This window comes from Pelodiscus sinensis, chromosome 19, assembly GCF_052426305.1.
Source record: "Pelodiscus sinensis isolate ZL-2025 chromosome 19, ASM5242630v1, whole genome shotgun sequence".
NCBI classification, from domain to species: domain Eukaryota; kingdom Metazoa; phylum Chordata; order Testudines; family Trionychidae; genus Pelodiscus; species Pelodiscus sinensis.
In genome coordinates, this window is record NC_143070.1 from 4,986,116 (window position 1) to 5,008,060 (window position 21,945).

The window sequence follows — 21,945 nt, forward strand, 5'->3', positions numbered from 1 at the left end:
GGGGGGGAAGCATCAATCCAGGCTTCCCAATTCCGGGAGAAGCCCTGAGCCTCGGGGCTGGATCCAGGCAACTTGGGGGTCATATCCAGCCCCCGGGCCTGGTTTTGAGGGAACACTGGAGCTGGGCTAATGGAGCGGTCAGGTGCAGTTGTTATTGGCTGCCCCACCCTAGAGGTGGGTGCAGGTCAGTGGCCACATCCCTTCTTTCCTCAGGCAAACTGGGAGTCTGTTCCCAAAGCCCTGGGCTCCTCCCCAGGCCCACCCAGCTCCCCCCCCCCCCCCGCCTGTTTGCCTAATGAGGTGGCAGATTTGAAGATAAGTATGCTCTGGTGGCAGCTTCCTGGCTGCATTCTCAGCATCCCCTCGGGTCCGGCAGCTCCTGTGTCCCGGGGTGTCTGGGCTGAAAGGCCCCAGTGGCTCTGAGAAAGGGACAGAGAGGTGGAGGCCGTGACAGAACACCAGGAATTGGGGCCACTCCAGGTAATTACCTTCACAGACCCTGTTCTGAGGGCTGGGCAGAGAACCCAGCGGTACTGGCTTCCAGCGCCGCCGGCTCCAACCCCCGGGGTCCCTCCCAGAGCTGGGGGTACAACATGCGAGTCCTGGTCCCCAGCTCCCTCCGCTCTGACCCCCTGGATCCCTGTCCTGTCCCAGAGCCAGGGACGGCAGGGAAGGGGCATTTGACGCCAGCCCTGTGGCCCCGCTGTGATTCCCCTAGACGGGCTGGAGTGACGACACTCTACTTCCCACCCAGACCCCCCCACCCCCAGCCCGCTCCTTTACCCCCCACTGCACTCCTGCCCCCTCCCTCCTGCCCTCATCCTCTGCCCGCTCCTGCACCCTCCCACCCTCCCTCCCAGACCCCCCAACACCCAGCTCACTCCTACACCCTCTTCCTGCACAGACTCCCACCCCAAGCCCTTTCCTTTACACCTCCCACTCCACTCCTGCTCCCCACCTCCTGCCCCTCACCCCCAGCCTGTTCCTGCATCTTCCCACCTTCCCTCCCAGAGCCCCCTGACCCCAGCCCACTCCTGCACCCTCCCTCCCTTCCCCCAGACCTCCTGCCCGCTCCTTTTCCCCTCCCACTCCACTCCTGCTCCCTAACTTCTGCCCCTCACCCCCAGCCTGTTCCTGCATCTTCCCACCTTCCCTCCCAGACCCCCCAGACCCCAGCCCACTCTTGCACCCTCCCTCCCTTCCCCCAGACCCCCTGCCCGCTCCTTTTCCCCTCCCACTCCACTCCTGCTCCCTACCTCCTGCCCCTCACCCCCAGCCTGTTCCTGCATCTTCCCACCTTCCCTCCCAGACCCCCCAGACCCCAGCCCACTCCTGCACCCTCCCTCCCTTCCCCCAGACCCCGTGCCTGCTCCTTTTCCCCTCCCACTCCACTCCTGCTCCCTACCTCCTGCCCCTCACCCCCAGCCTGTTCCTGCATCTTCCCACCTTCCCTCCCAGACCCCAGCCCACTCCTGCACCCTACCTTCCTTCCCCCAGACCCGCTGCCCACTCCTTTTCCCCTCCCACTCCACTCCTGCACCCTCCTTCCTGCCCAGACCCAACACCCCAATCCTGCTTCCTGGCAGCCCCTCCCACATGCAGAACCCCTAATTTTTGGCCCCATCCCAGAGCCGGCCCAAAAAGTCTACTGGCCTGGGGCCCCTGGGCTCCAGTGTGGGAGGAAAACATGGGGAGCGTTTTTGTGCTTCTATTTGGGGGCCAGGTCACTGAAGTGCACTGAGCCTTGGCTCGCAGGGGAAATGGGGTCGAGTGCAGGGATGGGGAACCTCTGAGGTGCTGGCCACACGTGGCTTGGCCGCGTTTGCCCCCGACGGGCTGCCCGAGGGATTCGTTTGCCTGAGCGTCTGCAGGCACGGAGCCCCGCAGCTCCCATTGGCAGCAGTTTCCTGTTCCCGGCCAATGGGAGCTGCGGGAAGCTGCAGTCTGGGCCGCGCTGCTTCTCTCAGCTCCCATTGGCTGGGAACGGTGAAGCACAGCCAATGGGAGCTGCTTGTGGCCAAGCCTGTGGGCACTCAGGTACACAAGCCGTCTGGGAGCCCGCCAGCAGCTAACACGGATGAATCGGCCCACAGGTTGGAGGTGCCTGACTCCCGGTCTAGTGGTTAGAGCAAAGGGCAGGAAGGTGGGATTCTTGAGCTTTATCCCCAACTCTGGGAGGGGAGTGGGGTCCAGTGGTTAACGCAAGGAGTAGGGAGGCACTCCTCCTGGGTTTTATCCCCAGCTCTGGGAGGAGAGTGGGGTCTAGTGGTTAACGCAAGGAGTAGGGAGGCACTCCTCCTGGGTTTTATCCCCAGCTCTGGGAGGAGAGTGGGGTCTAGTGGTTAGAGCAAGGGGCAGGAAGGCACTCCTCCGGGGTTTTATCCCCAGCTCTGGGAGGAGAGTGGGGTCTAGTGGTTAATGCAAGGAGCAGGGAGGCCGGATTCCTGAGCTTAATCCCCAGCTCTGGGAGGGGAATGGGGTGTAGTGGTTGGAGCAGGGAGGCAGGCCTCCTGGGTTTTATCCCCAGCTCTGGAGGGAGAGTGGAGTCTAGTGGTTAGAGCAAGGGAGGCTGTCATAGGGCTGGGGTTGAGCGCATGGGCGAGTGACTGATGAGATGGCTGTATTTTCTAAAGGCGCTCAGTCCACTATGGGGCGCTCCCTCCTGCTTCTGTGTTTCGATGGCGGGGAACCAGCACCCCCTAGAGGAGAAAGACCCCCAAATCACATTCCCTATAACTTATTCTGGGGTGGGGTGGGGGGTTTCCCTTCCAGCCGCCGCGATGCCGGGACTCCTCTCCGTGCTCCCCTGCCTGCTCCTCCTCTCCCTGCCGGGCCCCAGCGCCGGCTCCGATGATGACGGCATCGTGGTGCTCACAACCAGCGGCCCCATCCGGGGCAAGCACCTCCCGGCCGGCTCCGGCACGGTCACGGCCTTCCTGGGGGTCCCCTACGCCCAGCCCCCCGTGGGGGCCTTGCGCTTCCAGAAGCCGCTTCCCCACCAGCCCTGGAGCCACGTCCTGGAGGCCACCAGCTTCGGCCACGCCTGCCCCCAGCCTCCGCTTACTAGTTACCCCGACGCCTACATGTGGAACTCCAATATTCCACAGTCCGAGGACTGTCTCTTCCTCAACGTCTGGGTGCCCCACCCCCGGCCCCGTAAGCCGGTCCCCGTCCTCGTCTGGATCCACGGCGTGGCTTTCTTCTTTGGCGCTGCCTCCCTCGACGTCTACGATGGCCGCTTCCTCGCCGCCGCCGAGAACGTGATCGTGGCCTCCATGAACTACCGGCTGGGGGCGCTCGGCTTCCTGGCCCTTCCCCCCGCCGCCCCGGGCAACGCCGGCCTGTGGGACCAGCGCCTGGCGCTGCGCTGGCTGCGGGACAACATGGCCGCCTTCGGGGGGGACCCGGCTCGGGTGATGCTCTTCGGCCAGTGTGCCGGGGGTTCCTCAGTCGGCTTCCACCTCCTCTCTCCCGGAAGCCGGGCCCTCTTCACCCGCGCCGCGCTGCAGAGCGGGGCCCCGACAGCCCTGTGGGTTTGGAGTTCACTCGAGGAGGCCCAAGAGAGAAGCCGGCGGCTCGGCCAGCTGCTGGGCTGCACCGAAAGCAACGACACCGCCCTGGTGAGCTGCCTGCAGGCGAAGGATCCTGGAGAGTTCCCCAAACACGAGCTCTCCGTCTTGTACTACCGGGATCTACTGGTGCTCCCTTTTTTGCCCACCGTAGATGGGGATTTTCTCCCTGATACACCACCCAGACTCCTGCAGGCCCAGCACGGCCAAGCTATCCCTATCTTGACCGGCATAAATGCCAACGAAGGCTCCTACATTCTCCTCTACGCTCTCCCCAGCCTCGGCGTGGAGAACACCAGCGCCATTGGCTGGGAGCATCTGCTGCAGGCGGTGAGGCTGATAGTGCCCAGAGCCCCAGAAGAAACTATCCGGGCCGTGGCCCAGCGGTACATCCAGGAAGTGGAGGGGCAGGGTAAGGCACAGTACCGATGGGCCATGGATCAAATGTTTGGTGACTACTTCATTGTGTGCCCGGTGGCTGAGATGGCTGGGCGGGAGGCGGTGGCTGGCAATCCCGTGTACGCCTACCACTTCGCCCACCGCACCAGCGGCTTGTCCACACCGGAGTGGACAGGTGTGCCACACGACTCTGAGCTACCCTATGTGTTTGGGACCCAGGCGGCTGTGGCAGGAGCCAAACGCATGTACACGGAAGCCGAGGTGGGGCTAAGTCGAAGGATGATGCGGTACTGGGCAGAGTTTGCCAGGAGTGGGTAAGGAAATTCCCCAGCATCCTCTTGTTCCCCCTCAGCCAGACCATGAGAACTGCTGTGACCTTTTGGACAGGTGTCCACAACTTCCAGGAAGCCCCATTTCAAAGCAGATGACTTTGGAAAGTAGATGATCTGTTAGGTTGAAGCCCCTGACCTAGAGCTGAACTCAGGGCACCTGCCTTGGTGCACTTACAAATTATTCCACACATAGATGGGAAAGATTAGAGGGAACATTTTGGTCCGAACCATCTCACTGATTCTCAGATTTGGAAAGTGGAGGCAGTTGTAAAAATCAAAAATATTAATATCCAATACTAGGGGGAAAAGTGGAAGCTGATAGTCATGAATATAAAGCATATATAAGGAACTGTAGCAAATTGATAAGGGAAGCAAAGAGACACATAGGGTACGTCTAGACTACAGGCTTTTGTTGACAGAAGTTTTGTCGACAGATACTGTCGACAAAGTTTCTGTCGACAAAGAGCGTCTAGACTACATTCAGTTCTGTCGACAAAGCAAGCTGCTTTGTCGACATGGCAGTGTAGACACAAAGGACAGTTTAGATGCAATAATGCCTTCTGTCGACAGAACTCTGTCGACAAAAGGCATTATTCCTTGTAAAATGAGGTTTATCAGCGTCAACAAAACTGCTGAGTTCTGCTGATGTTATGTCGATAGAACTCAGCGGTAGTGTAGACGCAGGTTTAGTTTTGTCAACAAAAGTCCACTTTTGTCGACAAAACCCTGTAGTCTAGACACAACCATAGAGACCACATGGTCAGCAGAGTTAAGAACAATGAAGAGTTCTTTGAATATACCTGGAAAAAAAAAAAATCTGACTATGAGGCAGGCCTGTTACTAATTGGAAATGGCAGAATTATCTATAACAATGCAGAAAAGGCAGACATGTTCAGTAAATATTTCTGTTTGGGGGAGAAAAACTCAGATGGTATTGGTTCACTGCAAGGAGATGACAACTCTCTTTCTATTCCTTTAGTATCTCTGGAGGCTGTTAAATGGATGCTTCTAAAGTTAAAGGTTTCTAAATCAACGGGCCCCGATAACTTAATAAGAACTGGCTGATGAGCTTGCTGGTCTACCAACCTTGATTTTCATTACATCTTGGACCACGTGGAGAATTTGTGAAGAATGCATAATAACAAAATTGAGGTTAATTTATGAAAAGGGAAATTGGGATGAACCAGGCAATGTTAGGGCTGTAGGAAAATGGCAGTCTACTCAGGGCAGCTTGTGGCTTCAATCTCATGGAGAATAGTGGAAGATGGTGACCATTTTTTCTTAGGGCAGCATGTGATGTTGTCCTACTTAAAGGCAAGTGAGAGAGGCCATCTTAAGTGAGGGCAAATAGTGGTTTCAGACTCCCTTCCAGTTTAGATCTTCCTATGAAACCTTAAATGCAGTGGCCGTCCCTTTCTCCCCCTTCCTCCCGCCCACCATATTGTTCAGCTCCCCACACTGCCCCTTCCTTCCTATAAGGATGCCCATGTTCCCTGAGGGGAGCCTGTCTTCAATCCCATTCTAAACAATAGGAGACCGTGGCCATCTTTCTTAAGGGCAGTGTCTCTTTGGAAAGAGCTGTAGGCCAGTGGCGGCCATCCATGAGAAATAGTGGCCATCTTTATTAAGGGCAACCCGTAGCTCTCCCTTCCCTCTCCCCCCGCCCCATATAAGGAGAACAAGTGGAAGCAGCCATCTTCACTGAGGGCAGCCTCTGGCTTCACTCTCATTGGGAGCAATAGGGGATGGCAGCCATTTTGGAAAAGGACCCAACTTTGCAAGTTGGCTCCAGACTCTGGCTGGAGCAGGTCCCTGTCCCTACCCAGCCCAGGTACTAACCTCTGTGTACTCTGTTGAATTACTCCCTAGGACCCCCACAGGCAAGGGGGGCACAGGAGAGCCATGGCCCCGCTATGACCCCCTGAAACAGAACTTCTTCCGCATCCGACTCGAGTCATCCCAGGTGGTGGAGATGGAGCTCACCCGACACTGCAGCTTCTTGGCACCATTGCGTGCAGAGAAGTTGAGCCTGCCAGGTGAGACAGCAGCCCGGGAGGGCAAAGAAGGCCCTACCTCTGAGCCAGCCAATCTCCCCGCCCGGGGGTTGGACTGGAACTGGCGCCCCATCGAGGAGACGGACCGGATCATATTCCCATTTCCATGGAATCTTCCTGTAAGCCTTCTGCCGGGTAGGCCTGGCAGTAACTAGAGCTGGGTTCCATATCTTGGGGTCCATCTCACACAGCACCGGCTCGAGCCCCCACCCGGTAATCTGGGAAATTCACACACCCCTGGGTGCCTCTGAGAGGCAATGCTTCTCCCCTCGCAAGCACTGAGTCTGAGTGTGAGAAAGAAACATTTAATGAAACAGAGAGAGAAGTCGTACGGCATTAACTTGGGGAAAACACCACAAACAGAGTTCATAACCCAAACATGAGCTAAGCCCTCCCTCCCCCAGCCAAGAATCACCTGAAGTCCAAAGAGTCCGACACCCCAAAAGCCTCTGTCCCTGGTCCGTGCCACCCAGAGTCCCAAAGTTCACCCGCAGGGTTTCACCAGTGGGTAGAAATGGGGGTGGATAGATAGAGGGCACGTTACGACACTCCGCCACGCTCCAACTGTCTCGTCCCATGCCACCGGACGCTCCGCTGGTTGCCTGCCGCCGCTCTTCGCCTGCTGCCACCGCTGATCGCCGCACCTCACCTGCCACCGCTTCATGCCACGCCATTGGTCACCGCTCCTCGCCTACTGCTGCTCCACGCCACGCCGCTGGTCACCGCTGCTCGCCTACTGCCGCTCCACGCCACGCCATTGGTCACCGCTCCTCGCCTACCACCGCTCCACGCCACGCCGCTGGTCACCGCTGCTCGCCTACTGCCACTCCACGCCACGCCATTGGTCACCGCTCCTCGCCTACCGCCGCTCCACGCCACGCCGCTGGTCACCACTCCTCGCCTACCGCTGCTCCACGCCACGCCGCTGGTCACCGCTCTTCGCCTACCGCCGCTCCACGCCACGCCGCTGGTCGCCGCACCTCACCTGCCACCGCTCCACGCCACACCGCTGGTCGCCACTCCTCGCCTGCCGCTGCTCCTACTGGCCACATTACGCCACCAGCCAGTGATTCCCACCAGCCACTCTGCTGGTCGCCGCTGCTTCACTGTGCTGCAACGGGTCTGGCTCTCAGCCAAACCAGTGATTTCAGCTCTCAGTGATTTCAACACTTTAGCCACCAGCTGGATTGGCAAAGGAATCCAGCTTCCACTGGGCTAGCAAAAGAGCAGACTTCTCAGGGGCTGTGTCTAGACTGGCAAGTTTTTCAGCAAAAGCGGCTGTAAGATTGTCAGTGTTCTTCCGCAAATACTATGCTGCTCCCGTTCGGAAACAAATCAAATCTCAGCTGTCTACACTGGCCCTTTTGCGCAAAAGTTTTGCGCAAAAGGGACTTTTGCCCGAATGGGAGCAGCATAGTATTTCTGCAAAAAGCACTGATTACTTACAGTAGGAAGTCAGTGCTTTTGCGGAAATTCAAGCGGCCAGTGTAGACAGCTGGCAAGTTTTTCCAGAAAAGCTACTGATTTTCTGGAAAAACTGGCCAGTCTAGATGCAGCCTTGGGCTAAGTTTTTCCGTTAAAAGTATTTCCGCAAAAGAGCATCTAGATTGGCACGGATGCTTTTGCGCAAAAAATTAAGGTGTCTGTTTACACTGGCCCTCTTGCGCAAGTATTCTTGCACAAGAGGGCTTATCTCTGAGCAGGAGTGTCAAAGTATTTGTGCAAGAAGCACTGATTTTGTACATTACAAAGTCAGTGTTCTTGTGCAAATTCAAGCGGCCAGTGTAGACAGCTGGCAAGTTTTTGTGCAAAAGCCAGTCTAGATGCACCCTTGTCGCGGGCACACCCACCCCTCCTTTTAGCTGGCTGATAGCAAGCAGCAGTTCAGCCCCTGCTTATATTCCTAGAGACGCCCCATTCTCCTGCCTGTGGGTGACCTTGTGTCCCCTGGGAGTACCAGTCCAGAACCCATCTGCAGCGGGGCAGAAACGGGTTTTGTCCCATCGTCACTGGCTCGGCCCCTCTGCATAGGACAAGGACACCCGCGTTTCCTGCACCAGCCTAACCCCACGTGCCCCCATTCCACTGGAGAAGGCTACAGCGCAGGGGAGGGAGGGATTCCCATCGGGGTGGATGGGGGGGGGTTATGCATCCTAGGAGAGTGAGGGGTGGTGGTGAAGGCACACGGCCTATAAGGGCCCTGAAAAAAAAAAAGAAAGCCATGAGAAAAAGAAATGTAGCTGGCTCTGGGGAGGGGCACAGCCACTGTGTAACAGAGTAGCACAGGGGCTGAAGGAGAAGCCTAGCTCCTGGAAATCTTTGTGTGCCATGGGGGAGGCAAGATGGCGCCTCTTATAGGAGCTAGAACTGAACCTTGCACCTTGGACACCAGGGTTCACAGATGCCGAGAGACACTGGAACTCCAACAGCACAGCGCCCCCTGCTGTTAGAATACAGCATTGCCTCGGGGGTGAACCCCCTGCTATTTTCTGCAGCACAGCGCCCCCTAGTGGACAGGGACTAGCACTGATTGTAAGGGATGAGCACCCCATACGGTGCCCATGTGACACCTGGCTTCCCCTGCAGGTCTCCCCGCGCGCCAGCAACCCGAGCAAACCCTGCCTGGTCTGAGGTCACCCCCACCGCTGTTAACCCCGCTCGCTGTGTGTCCCGCAGGTGCAGCCTCCGGACTTGCCCGCCCCAAGGACCTGTGACTGAAGAATGGAGCAATCCCAGTCCCTGGATGGTAGGAACCCACCCTCCGAGAAAAGCTTCCAGTTCCTGTTAGCGCCGGCAGAGTCCTTAACGAGGATCCTGCTAATTAACCTGCTGGGAATCCATGGACTGACCCACCCTCTGCGATTCCTCTGTCCTCTCCCCTCCTGCATTAAAGTATATTCTGACCAGAAACAGAGGCCTGGTGTGTGAGGTTGATTGGGGGCAGTGTGTGTGTGTGTGTGTGTGTGTGTGTGTTGGGGGCTGGGAGTTCAGTACTGAGATAATGAGGGACCCAGGTGACTTGGGGGGAGGGGATAAATGGTCCTCTGGGATTTGAAGAGGCAAATGACAAAGCCCAGAGATGACCCTGTACATCCAGAGCGAGATCTGGAACCCAGGAGGCCAGGCTCTTAGCCCTCTGCCCCCCCAACCCTCTAAGCTGACCAACTAGACCCCGGTCACCTCCAGGAGCTGATGTATAACCCTGGCATCTTTATTCCAGAACACATTGCTCTAACCCAGCAGTCACCAACCAGTCGATCGGGATCTACCGATAGATCGTGGAGCCACTGACAGGTGATCCTGACTGGTTTGTTTGGGAGGCTGTCAACTGCTGGCACTTCATCTGCCCCTTATACATTAGAATATCAGTTTATTTGTGCACGAACACGCAGCCAGTGTAGACAGGCAGCAAGTTTTTACGCAAAAGCAACTGCTTTTGCACAAGATCCCGCCAGTGTAGACACAGCCTTGTAGTTTACTTTGCTCTGCCCATTTCACCATTTTCACTTGCTGTTTGTACTTAAACCCACATTTATTTACTAGCAAGCCCAGTGCAAATCATTGTTCCCTGGGAGAGCCATCAGTGTGTACATCCTCCTGTCATCATTAAAGGGGGCTTGCCAGGACGGGCTTTCAACGCGTGAAACTCTCCTGCAGTGAGAGACGGATTCCTCTGGGGCTCTGATCCCCTTTGGGTCAGGGAGTTCCTGGATGCTACGCGTAGAACTGCATTATCCTCAGACCTGAAGAGACTCCGGGGATATGTAGACAGTGGGGCTATTTTGGGATACCGGAGATCCCCTGAAATAGCTACTCTGCGTCTTTTAAACACACCTAATATTTCAAAATATTTTTCGAAATAACGGGTGCTCTATTTCGGCATCCCTGTGACCCTCTTTGTATGAGGGTTAAGGGATGGCACGAAATAGCACATTATTTCAAAATTTGGCACCAAATTTAAAAATAAGCTGTTTTGAAATACAGCCAAAATAAGAGACACAATTTGGGTAGCGTAAATTGCATCTCTTATTTCGAGTTTAGGGCGCTGCGTAGATGCACTCTCAGTGTCTGAATTGCTCTTTGGGGGGACAGATGAGCTCAGCTCTGTGACTTGACTGGGGAGACCGAGACGATGTCGAGACCGCAGGAAGTAGGCCAGAAAAACTCTGACATGTCCAAGGAACACATCTGCTTTTCTGAAAAAAAAAAAAAAGGTTGGAAAAGCGGACACGTTTATTCGGCATCCCTGTAAACTTCATTTTACGGGGAGGAAAGAATATCCTGAAAGAGGGTTTTTTTCCCCAAAATTTGGCCTCGCGTAGATGGGCCAAATTTGGGGAAAGCCTCTTTTAGAAGTAAATCGGAAAAAGACGCGCCATTTGCATACCGCAAACTGTTTTTCTTTTTCTGATTTATCTTTGTAGCGTAGACACAGCCCAGGAGATCTGATCCAGCAGGCACGGTGGTAAGGGGCCCCAGAGAGCAAAAAAGCGAATGTCAGTAGCTTTACTGGCGCATGGAGAAAGGGACTTCTGTGATGGCACCCTGTCACACCTTGCATGGCACTAGGGGGCGCTGTGCTGCAGGGAACCCTACGATAAATACCACCAAGACGCAGATTCCAATTTGGAAGTGCGGTGGGCGTTTATTTAGGCACAGCGGGGACTAGAAGCACAAGGAGGGGTCCGTCAAGCACGATCAGTTTTCTGGCCAGCTGGCTTGACAACCTGAACTGCCTTCTTGTGCGGGTCGTACCACATCACCCAGACATGGTTGCCATTCCCGGCTCTGAATTCCAGCCACATCCCATCTGCTTGGATGATGAGCGTGGCTCTCTCCCAGAATTCGTCATCAATTCCTTGGGACTCGTCCTTCAGCTCCAAGGCTTTGCTAAAACAGGCTGCCAAACCTTCCTTCATTAGGCCCAGCTGCTCCATCTCCATCTTCTTCTTCAGGATCTCTCGGAAGGATAATGTCAGGTCCCTTGTAACCAAGCGCTCCATGCCGAGACTGAAGATGCCTCCACCACGGGCAAAGGAATTCTCCCTGTCAGGAGCCCTGAAACAAACCCATCAATGTGACGGAAGAAGTGGCCCTAACCCTAAAAAAAAGGCAAGGGCAGGACTGGGCTGGGGGGGGGGGAGGAAATGGAAATTTGGGAACATAAGAACGGCCACACTGGGTCAGGCCAAAGGCCCATCTGGCCCAGTGTCCTGTTTTACAACAATGGCCAATGCCAGGTGCCCCAGAGGGAGTGAACAGAACAGGGAATCATCAAGTGATCCCTCCCCTGTCGCCCGTTCCCAGCTTCCGACAGAGGCTAGTGACACCTTCCCTACCCATCCTGGTTAATAGCCATTGAAGGACCCTAACCTCCATGAATGTATCTAGCTATTTTTTGAACCCTGTTAAAGTCCAGGCCGTCACAACACCCTTGGGCGAGGAGTTCCGCAGGTTGACTGTGAAGAAAAATGTCCTTTTGTTTGTTTTAAACCTGCTACCTATCAAACTATCTGCAGAAGCTCCTTGCGTCTCCCAACAGACTTGATTGATTTATTCGCTAGAAGATTTCCCCAGAAGTGCTCAGTTAGGCTATGTCTACACTGCATTGTAAACTCGAAATAAGCGACCCAATTTGCATCGCTGAAGTTGCGTAGCTTATTCCGAGCTAAGGGTGCTGTGTAGACGTACCCTAAGGATACGTCTACAATGCAGCGTTACTTCAGAATAACTGGTGTTATTTCGAAATAACAAAGAGTGCATCTACACAGCAAGCCGTTAATTCAAACTAGTGTCCAACTGGAGGACATCTTACTCCGGCTCCTGTAACCCTCATTTCACAAGTAAGGGAAGTCGGAGGAGGAGTGTTCTCCCGTTGGCTTCCTGCTGTGTAGACGGCCCCAAAAGCTGAGTTAAGCCATTTCAACTTCGCAAATGACGTTGTGTCGCTTAATTCGACTTTAGCCCTGCTGTGTAGACATGCCCTTCGGTGCCACAGGGCGACTCCTCCTTGCTTCTATTTTGTTGTTGTGCTCTCTCAAATATCTAGGAGGCAAGTTGCAAACTTTTACCGGCAGATGGCTCCCTACTTCACAAAACCAGATGGGTTTCTGTTCTTCAGAGCTCTGGGGTGGGGTTGGGGAGGAGGAGGGTCAGTAGGCAGGCTGGCCCAGGGGGAGAGGAGGGGACTACCCTAGGCCTTTCTCACGGCAGCAACGCCCCCGAGGCTGGTCTCAACACAGGGGGAGAGGGAGTCCTGTCACCCCATGGTGCTGAAGGAGGAAGGCCTTGCACCACCTCCTCTGGGGCACACTGGGGGGATGATCCCCCTCCAAGTGCTACTCTAACTGGATGCAAGGCCAGGGGGAGGGATGTTGCGATTATGGCTGGAGCTGAAGCAGGGGCCGGGCCTTCAGTAGCCCCCCCCCCCCCTCACTCCACCCTCTGATGACTTCCTGAGGTCTCTTCCAATCCTAATCTTCTATGATTGGAGGGCACAGAAAAAGGAGACAGGAGCAGAGGGGGCAGAATCCAGCCCAGAGGAGGGGGAATCCCCAAATCGGGGTGTGACAAAGGAAAGGTATTTTCGGGGGGGGGGGGGAGAACATAGGAGGGAAGCAGAAGGGTGTCGGGTGCAGGGTACAAACACACTTACCAGTTCTGCCACTGCAAGTGGGTCGGATCAGAGCAGCCTTGCAGGGAGAAATGAAACCAGATTTTCACTCGCTTAACTTTCGATTTCCTCTCTGTGACACGCCACAGTGGAAAGGAAAGGGAGGGGCGGAGAGTCCCCCAGACCTTAAAAGGATGACTCTCCTCCTCTGAAAGGACTCCTGGGTTCTCTCCCCAGCTCTGGGAAAGGAGCGGGGTCTAGTGGTTAGATCAAGAGGGCATCAGGACTCCTGGGTTCTCTCCCCAGCCCTGGGAAGGAGGCGGGGTCTAGTGGTTAGAGCAAGAGGGCATCAGGACTCCTGGGTTCTCTCCCCAGCTCTGGGAAGGGAGCGGGGTCTAGTGGTTAGAGCAGAACCAGGCCTCCTGGGTTCTGTTCCTTTCGGGAGGCACTTCATCCCACACTGGGTGTTTGTGTTGGGCCTGGAGACCCGCTGGGAATGGCCGCGGGGTGAGTGTGGCTTAGTGGCAGGGGTGACATTCTGTTTGTGGGAGGCATGAGTGGGGTGGATCCAGTTTGTAATGGTGTAACTGCATCTCCCATTGGCACGGCCCAACCCCCAAGTTGGCAGTCTCAGCAGGGCCCACCAAGGGCAGACCCGGCCCAAAAGCCCCAGCTCCCTTCTGTCCCCTTCAGGGGATCTCAGGAGATGCAAGGCTGAAGTTCAGGGATGTCTGTCTAGGCTAGGTCAGCACTGATGCTAGGGCAGAGGTGTAACAGCCAGACAAGTTCCTCTTCCCCACACAGCACCCCCTGCTGGTCCATCCCAACACTGCACCTGCAAGAATCCCTCTGCCTCCATCGTGAGGATGGGGCCTGTAGCAGGGCTTTATAAAATCACCGTCTCGAGCGCAGTGTTTCCCAATTTTATTTGGCCATGGAACCCTTTTTTAAAGAATTTTGCGGAACCTCTAATAAGAGGCTGACATATGGAGCTGAAAAAGTAGACCACAAAATAAGTAAGGATAATCATAAACAAAGGCTAAACAAGGCCATGAGATCAACATTTAGTTTAATTGCCCATATTTAAAACCATGATTTTTCTTTAAATCATAAAATGGGATTGTAATGGAATTTTCTCGCGGAATCCTTATTGTCACGTCACGGAACCCCGGGGTTCTGCGGAACACCGTTTGGGAAACGAAATACGGGCTGGAACCAAATCTTAATAACCGTCTCTGCATGTCAGCTTGGGTGGGTGCGTGGGTGACGCCCCTCGCCACCACATACCCTGTTTCTATTCTAGGGGGGTTCTTCTCCCCACACCATCATGGGTGGCCTAATTAGAGGCAAGCCAACAACTCAGGGCTCTCAACAACGACTTTATTATTAAAGAAATGGAAAAAATACTAAACAAACCCTAGATGGTAAATGGCTCTGCTCTCTGGCTTCCTTCTGGGGGAGAGTTTGCAACAAATTGCATGACACTAGAACCCCGAGGCTATGTCTACATGGCGGGGTTTTTCCAGGATACCAGAGATATCCTGGAAAACCCCTGCCGTGTCTGGGGAATGTGTTTCCGCTTATTTTGCAGAAGTGCAAATGCACTCTTTCGGTAGCCCTGTTTTCCTCATTCCACGAGGAAGAAAGGATCTTCCGAAAGAGGGGGATTTTCTGAACTTTGGCCCAGGGTAGAAAGGCCACATTTTGGAAAAACCTCTTCCGAAAAAAATCGGAAAAAGCTACACAAAATGCAGAAGTGTAGACCTAAACTGGGGGCGGAGGGGAATACAAATCCAAGTTCACTTTTAAAGTGGAGTAGTTCAACCTCATTAAACTCCTGTGTGGACACGCTTATGAAGTCGGAAAGTGGCTTCCATTCTGGCAAAGCTTAGAATCATAGAATCATAGGACTGGAAGGGACCTCGAGAGGTCATTGAGTCCAGCCCCCCGCCCTCAAGGCAGGACCAAGCTCCGTCTACACCATCCCTGACAGATGTCTATCTAACCTGTTCTTAAATATCTCCAGAGAGGGAGATTCCACCACCTCCCTTGGCAATTTATTCCAATATTTGACCACCCTGACAGGAATTTTTTCCTAATGTCCAATCTAAACCTCCCTTGCTGCACTTTAAGCCCATTACTCCTTGTCCTGAAGTGAATTAAGGTAAACCTGAATTCATTCCCCTCTCACGTGCTATGAAATGAAGGTGAGAGACAAGGTCAGGACCAATAGCCAGAAAGCATGTCTCTCTCACCGTCAAAAGGGGGGGTCCAATAGAAGATATGACCTGACCCCCCCACATACACACTCCTGGTCTCTCTCACATCCCGGACCCAACATGGCTACTACAAATGAGGAAACAAATGTCCCATTCGATCCCTTTATATACACAATGGTCCACTTGCCTGCTGCATTATTTCCCATGTGTTAACAATTTCCCTGTGACTTAAAGGGGGGGAAAACTAACCATCTTGGTTTGAAAACAATCCCAAGCTTTTTATTATCATTTGCCCAGGACAGTCGACCCTGACAAGACCCTTAAGCTACGTCTACACAGCAGAGATATTTCAGGATACCGAAGTGTCCCGAAATAGCCACCCTGCCTCTTAGAAACACGCCTGCTATTTTGAAATATTTCTCAAAATAACAGGCATGCTATTTCACCATCCCTGCAAACCTCCTTGCACGAGAGTTAAGGGATAGCTTGAAATAGCATGTTATTTCGAAATAGACTCGAAATAACCCACGCAGGTTGCATAGCACAAATTGCGTAGCTTATTTTGAATTTAGGGTGCTATGGAGACACACCCTTAGAGGGAACGAGCTTTTAAAAAAACCCAATGTATCAAGTACAGGAATGTCATTGTCACAAAGGCTAGATACCAGAATGGTTCCTTTTTCCTGGGGCGTTCCGTTTGGAGCTGAGACATATTAATATCAATTGTTCTATACTCAATTGGCTTATACTATTAGCCGGTAGTAACCTATGTCCTGGCCAGATTTGATGTAAAACTTCTCCCTACTCACTTATCAAGGCAGTTATCAGATGAAGGTCGTGATCTGAGCGCCAAACATTTGCAAACGTACATCTCAAAAGGGGTTACGCATTTGAGGGATGGTCTGGCTCTTCGTCCATAGCTCTGATCCTACGTCTCGACACAGAGCTGAATTAACCTTTACTAGGCCATCGGGGCTTTTTTGCTGAAAACAAATCTCTGCTGTCTACACTGGCCCTTTTGCGCAAAAGTTTTTCGGAAAAAGACTTTTGCCCGAACGGGAGCAGCATAGTATTTCCGCAAAAGCACCGACAATCTTACATGAGATCGTCAGTGCTTTTGCGGAAATTCAAGCGGCCAGTGTAGACAGCTGGCAAGTTTTTCCGCAAAAGCAGATGATTTGCGGAAAAACTTGCCAGTCTAGACACAGCCACACAGTGCTGGTCCAATTAGGGTGACCAGACAGCAAGTGTGAAAAACCGGGACTTTTTTTTCTGAGGGGTGGGCTACAGCTGCATGTATAAGACAAAGCCCCTCATACCGGGACATCTGGTTACCCTAAAGCCGATTGTGTTATAATTTATTCATATGACACCCCATCCAGCAGCTGCTACTCACTGAAAGAAATCAAACCTCCATGGATAATCAGATGCCCCCCATACACCCATGGTTTTACCACCCCTGTAACCAGAGCCCGCTCATTTTCAGAGATCACGTCACAGGAATCCAGCTCTTCAAAGAGGATGGAGGAAGCACAGGCCTGTGGAAAGGGATGGACTGAAACCTAGTGGAGACAGAATTACAGGCCGTGGGGGAGGGGGGGGCGGCGTCTCAGTTCTAAAGTTAGCAATGAGAGTATTGTAGGACCAATCCGTGCTGCGACTCATACGACCCCACAGCCCCTGCCCCAGTCTAAAAGAGACAAACAGAGAGAGGGGAAACTGAGGCAGAGGACCTGGGGGGGGGGGGAGGGGGAAATGTGTCCTGCCCGGGTCTCCTAATGTACAAGCCAGTCCCTGATCCACTAGGCCGCACCATTCTCTATTGCAACAAACCAAATACCCAAAGAAAGCAGAGTTCAGTGCTCACATTTCTAGGGGGACCGGATAGGGCAGCGTTAACCCCTTCTCTGCCAGCAGCATCTCGTTGACAGGGAGCAAGTCACAGCCACCTCCCGGTCTCTGATCCTTACCACCGCTTTTATCCTCCGGGGCTGCTTTTTGGGGGGTGAATGGAACATGGACAGTTTCGGACGGAACCCGGCCTGGTTTCAGGTCTCAGGACGGGGCATCCTCTCCCCGATTTCCTTCTCTGCTCCCCTCAGAGACATCCCCGACGGGCTCCAGGGTCATCTCCGCTTTCCTCCTTCTGCGGTGGCCTCCTGGCCCTTCCCACGCTCCAGCCGGCAGCACACCCCTCCGAGAGGTCCCTGCGTCTCCCCCATGCATCAAGTTACCAATTCTCAGTCCCCTGGTCCCCAAGAGTAAACCTGGCGGTGTCCCCATCTGATCCACCGGGTGACTGTTCATTCCTGGTCCCCCACTGTGCCCATCCACAAGGTGGGAGCTGTGAAATCAAAGCTTTACATCCAAATGTGGCGGCCGCTCATGCTTGGTTCAATGTCCCTGGTTCAATCCAGGAGTTTCAACCAGCTCCCGCCTCCTTCCTTCTCCCCCTTTCCCTCTTGACCACCTCAGGAAACATCCGAAGGGGCCGGGTCCAGCTTCCTTTCCCCCATTTCAGCCTCCGTCTCTCAAACTTGACTCGCAATATCGGCTCCAGTGAAAATCCTGGAGTCTGCTTTGAAATGATCCCTGACACAGCGGTTCTACTCATGGCTCGGACACAGGGGACCGTAGAAAATGTGGTGTTCTGGCTACTGGGGAATGGTATAAAGGCGACACTCAGGCGAAAGGGGAATGATATAAATGTGACACTTGGGCTAGGGGGAACCATATAAATGCAACGTTTCGGCCAATAGGGAACAGTATAAATGGGACACTTCGGCCAATGGAGAATCTTATAAAAGCAAAGCTTGGGCTACAGGGGAAGGGTATCAATGGGACACCCAGGGTAATGGATTGTCTGTGATACTCGGGTTAATGGGTAGGGTTGCCAGGTGTCTGGTTTTGAACCGGACAGTCCGGTATTTGAGGGTTCTGTCTGGGAAACAAATTGAGAAAATACCGGACATATAAAATGTCCGGTATTTTCTAATTAGGTACGTTTATTATTATTATTAGAAGTATCAGGACGTAGTTGCGAGCTGCCTGGCTGGTCGACATGCTCATACGCGAGGGATGGGGCTGGGACGGGAGGGAATCCCCGGGTCCAGACTCGCTTGTGCTTCGCCAGGACCATGCGTGGGACGGGCAACGCCCCAGGATCTGTGTGTACCCGGGTCAGTCCTGCTCCCCGCTGGCTGAGACTCTCCCACCACTCCTCCCTCCTCCAGTCAGCCCCGCTCCCCCCAACTCCATCCTGGCCAGCTCTGCTTCCCGCTGGCTGGTTCCCCCCACCCCATCTCCCCCGGCCAGCCTCGCTGCCCCTGATCAGCCCGGCTTCCCACCGGCTGGTTCTTCCCCCTCCCCTCCCAATCTCCCCCGGCCAGCCTCGCTGCCCCTAACTGCCACACCCACCAGCCCTGCTTCCTGCTGGCCAGTTCCGCCTCCCCTCCCCACCTCCTCCCCCATCTGAGATCAAGTGTGTCCGGTATTATTTTTTGAAGCCACCTGGTAACCCGACTAATGGGTGACAATGTAAATGTGGCACCCATCCCCGATTGCTCTGGCGACTCAGAGCCCTTTGCCTGTTGAGCACTTGCAGGAAACCATCTCAAAATGCACCCTTCTCCTGCAGCAGTGAGTCCCACAGGTCCGTTCTGCCTCACATCGGCAGGGGTTCTCCTTTTTTGACCTTTGTGGCTTAGTCCCTCTCTCCTCTGGAGCCTCCCCGCTTTCACCCAGCGTCGCCTCTGAGACCACCGCTGGGCCTTGGGTTGTTTCCCTCTCGAGTCTCTGTTTCATCCTCTCGCTGAACCACGGAGGAGCGGGTGAGGGCCCCGACGCTTGCCGGGGGGAGGGGAAATAGAGACAAGGGTGGGGGAGGGAGTTTCTGAGTGTGGACGTCAGCGGCTGACGGGGGGAATGGAAAGTGGCAGCACCTCCCATCTCTCTCCCTTCCCCTGTCACTTCCCATCCCACTTGAGGACAACTCTCCAAGATCACTCATCAGCCTCAGCCGAACCCACGCGACAGAGGAGCATCATCCTCGGTGAGCATGCGGATTGGATTTCTCAGCCGCGGACGATTCTCCGACGCCCAATACGGGTGGAACTCAAAGGGTCTCTTCTCCCAGGTGAACTCTTGTCCCTGGCAGATTCCTTCCCCCTCAGCCGAGCCCTTGGAAGGAGGGTTCTGGGCTTGGTTTCCTTGTTGTCTCATGAGGGTCCCGCCCCGGTGTCCGGGTTCCTCCTTTACTCAGCCCCGGGGCAGGAGGGTTTCTCTCTGGGATGGTTCCGCTGGTGCCGGTAGAGGTGGGAGCTGCGCCCGAAGCATTTCCCGCAGTCAGCGCACTGGAAAGGTTTTTCGCCGGTGTGCACGCGCCGGTGCCGCTCCCAGTGGGAGCTCCAAGCAAACCCCTTCCCGCAGTCGGTACAGTGGAAGGGTTTCCCGCCCGCAGCGTGGAGCCGCCGGTGCCGAGCCAGCGCTGGTGCCTGGCTGAAGCTTTTCCCGCAATCCCCGCACCGGTGGGGTTTCTCCGCCGCGTGGGAAGGCCGATGCTGGTCAAGGTCGGCGAGGCAGTGGAAACTTTTCCCACAGTCGCCGCAGCGGTGGGACACCTCCTCTCCGCCCTCCCGGGGCGTGGCCAGTGCCGGACGGTCCCTGGAGCTCTTCCGCCGGGCTGTGTGCACCTGCTTGTGTTTCGCCAGCTGGGCGCGCTGGCTGACGGCCTCCCCGCAGGCATCAGGCCGCTCGCCGGTGTGGACGCGCCGGTGCCGCTCCAGGTGGGAGCTCCAGGAGAAGCCCTTCCCGCAGTCCCCGCACCGGAAGGGTCGGTCACCCTGGCGGTGCTGACCCACCGTGTGAAGGAGGCGCCGGTGCCTCTCCAGCTGGGAGGCTCGAGGGAAGTTTTTCCCGCAGTCGGGGCAGGGGTGCCGGGAGTTCTCCTGGGCTGAGCTCCCCGCACCCTCCGGCTGTCTCTCCGAGTGGTTCTTCTGGTGTCTCACCAGTGCTGGGCTCCGTGCGAAGCTTTTCCCACACGCGCCGCACGTGTAGGGCCTTGCTGCCGCCGGGCGATTGGCAGCCCGGCGGCGTCTCTCCCCGGCCGCGTGGCACGCCCGGTGTTTGGCCAGCGCCGAGCTGTCCCCAAAGCTCTTCCCGCAGTCCGAGCAGGCGTACGGCTTCTCGCCCGTGTGCACCCGCTTGTGTTTCACCAGGTGGGCGCTCTGGCTGAAGGCCTCCCCGCACTCCCCGCAGGCGTGAGGCCGCTCGCCGGTGTGGACGCGCCGGTGCCGCTCCAGGTGGGAGCTCCAGGCGAAGCCCTTCCCGCAGTCCCCGCACCGGAAGGGTTTCTCACCCCGGTGGCTCCGGCGGTGCCGGGCCAGGGCGGCGCTGCGGGGGAAGCTCTCCCCGCACTCGGGGCAGCGGTGCGGCTGCTGGGGGGCAGCGTGGGCCCGCCGGTGCTTGAGGAAGAAGGTGCTGCTGTTGAAGGCCTTGCCGCAGTCCGGGCACTCCAAGGGCTTCCCGCCGGCGTGGGCCCGCTGGTGCCGGTAGAGGTGGGAGCTGCGCCCGAAGCACTTCCCGCAGTCGGCGCACTGGAAGGGCCGCTCGCCCGTGTGCAGCCGCCGGTGCCGGGCGTAGTGCGAGCTCCAGTCGAAGCCCTTCCCGCAGTCGGAGCACTGGAAGGGCTTGATCCCGGTGTGGAGGCGCAGGTGGGTGGCCAGGTGGGAGCTGACCCGGAAGCGCTCCCCGCACTCGGCGCAGCGGTACCGCTTCCCGCCGGGGGCCTGGGGCCGGCGCCGCGGGCCGGGCTCCTGCCCGGCGTGGGATCTCTGGTGAGCCAGCAGGGCAGCTCTCTCGATGAAGCTCTCCTCGCAGGCCGGGCACGGGTAGGAGCCCGGCGGCGTGTGGGATTTCTGATGGGTCAGGAGAGCGGAGCGCGCCGTGAAGTTCTCCCCGCACTCCGGGCACGGATGGGGCTCATCTCCCGTGCCACCCTCCACCTCGAGCCCGGCTTCTGGGCCCCCACCCCGGCGGCCTCTCCGGTGGGCTGCCGCCTCCCGGACCTTATTGAGACATCCGTTGACGGGAGCATCTCTGCCTCGTCTCTTCCCCGCCGGGCCTCTGGACCTGCCGGCTTTGCCCCCTTGGCGGGACCCCTGGCCCCGGCCGCTTCCCGAGGAGGCTGTCTCGGGATCTCCTTGCCGGGGTGCCTTGTCCTCGGTCCCGCTCGCTGTCCCTGGTAAGGAGAGAGTCCAGCCGTTAGCCGTGCCATGTGCCTGGGGAAAGGGGAAGGTAAGCGGTCCTTGAGTGGACGCTACAAAGGATGGTTCCTTCTGGCCTCACACCAAGAACGAAATCTGGAGCCAAATCCCCTTCTCCCTCCCCCGCCAAGTCCTTCCCGAGAGAGGAGAAAAGAGGGGACCCATCCTGCTTCCCCCTCCTGCCTCAGCAAGTAGACAGTAGGCAGGGGGGCCAAGCAGAGACAGCGCCCTCCGCCACAAGATGACTGGAGGGCCACGGTCTTTGTTGGTCGAGATCCCCTGCTCACACCAGCGGCCCCCCAGCCTCTCTCCACCTCCAATGCAACCCTACCTCCCCCTACCTCCATTCCCACCCTTCCAAGGGCTCCGTGTGCCCCCCTTTCCCTGTGCCGGGAATGCCCGGAGAAGCCCCCGGGGGCCATTGGGAAGATGGACTTGGACTTTTCAGCTTAGGAAAGAGGAGACTAAGGGGGGATGGAAAATCCTGACAGGTGTG

General features: G+C 56.0%; 2 protein-coding genes and 1 long non-coding RNA gene across 3 annotated transcripts in view; 1 reads left to right on the plus strand and 2 right to left on the minus strand.

Moving 5' to 3' along the window:
* The first annotated feature begins 302 nt into the window (after positions 1–302).
* Positions 303–9,257, plus strand: LOC112544741 (acetylcholinesterase-like). The gene is made up of 4 exons (XM_075913980.2): positions 303–480; positions 2,773–4,282; positions 6,170–6,336; positions 9,031–9,257. Exons 2-4 carry the CDS (start codon positions 2,781–2,783, stop codon positions 9,066–9,068), a joined length of 1,707 nt encoding a protein of 568 aa, XP_075770095.2. The 5' UTR covers positions 303–480; positions 2,773–2,780; the 3' UTR covers positions 9,069–9,257.
* A 1,716-nt stretch (positions 9,258–10,973) lies between these two features.
* On the minus strand, positions 10,974–18,500 carry LOC106731536 (uncharacterized). The gene is made up of 2 exons (XR_012898540.2): positions 13,010–18,500; positions 10,974–11,412 (listed from the first exon to the last, which is right to left on the minus strand). It is a non-coding gene; the product is annotated as an uncharacterized LOC106731536 (long non-coding RNA).
* An 81-nt stretch (positions 18,501–18,581) lies between these two features.
* The window catches only part of LOC102444043 (uncharacterized), a 66,322-nt gene continuing 62,958 nt past the window's right edge, over positions 18,582–21,945 (minus strand). The window contains exon 9 of the mRNA XM_089771466.1: positions 18,582–21,424. Coding sequence (XP_089627592.1) covers positions 19,440–21,424 — 1,985 coding nt within the window. The 3' untranslated portion in view covers positions 18,582–19,439. The remainder of the gene's footprint in view (positions 21,425–21,945) is intronic.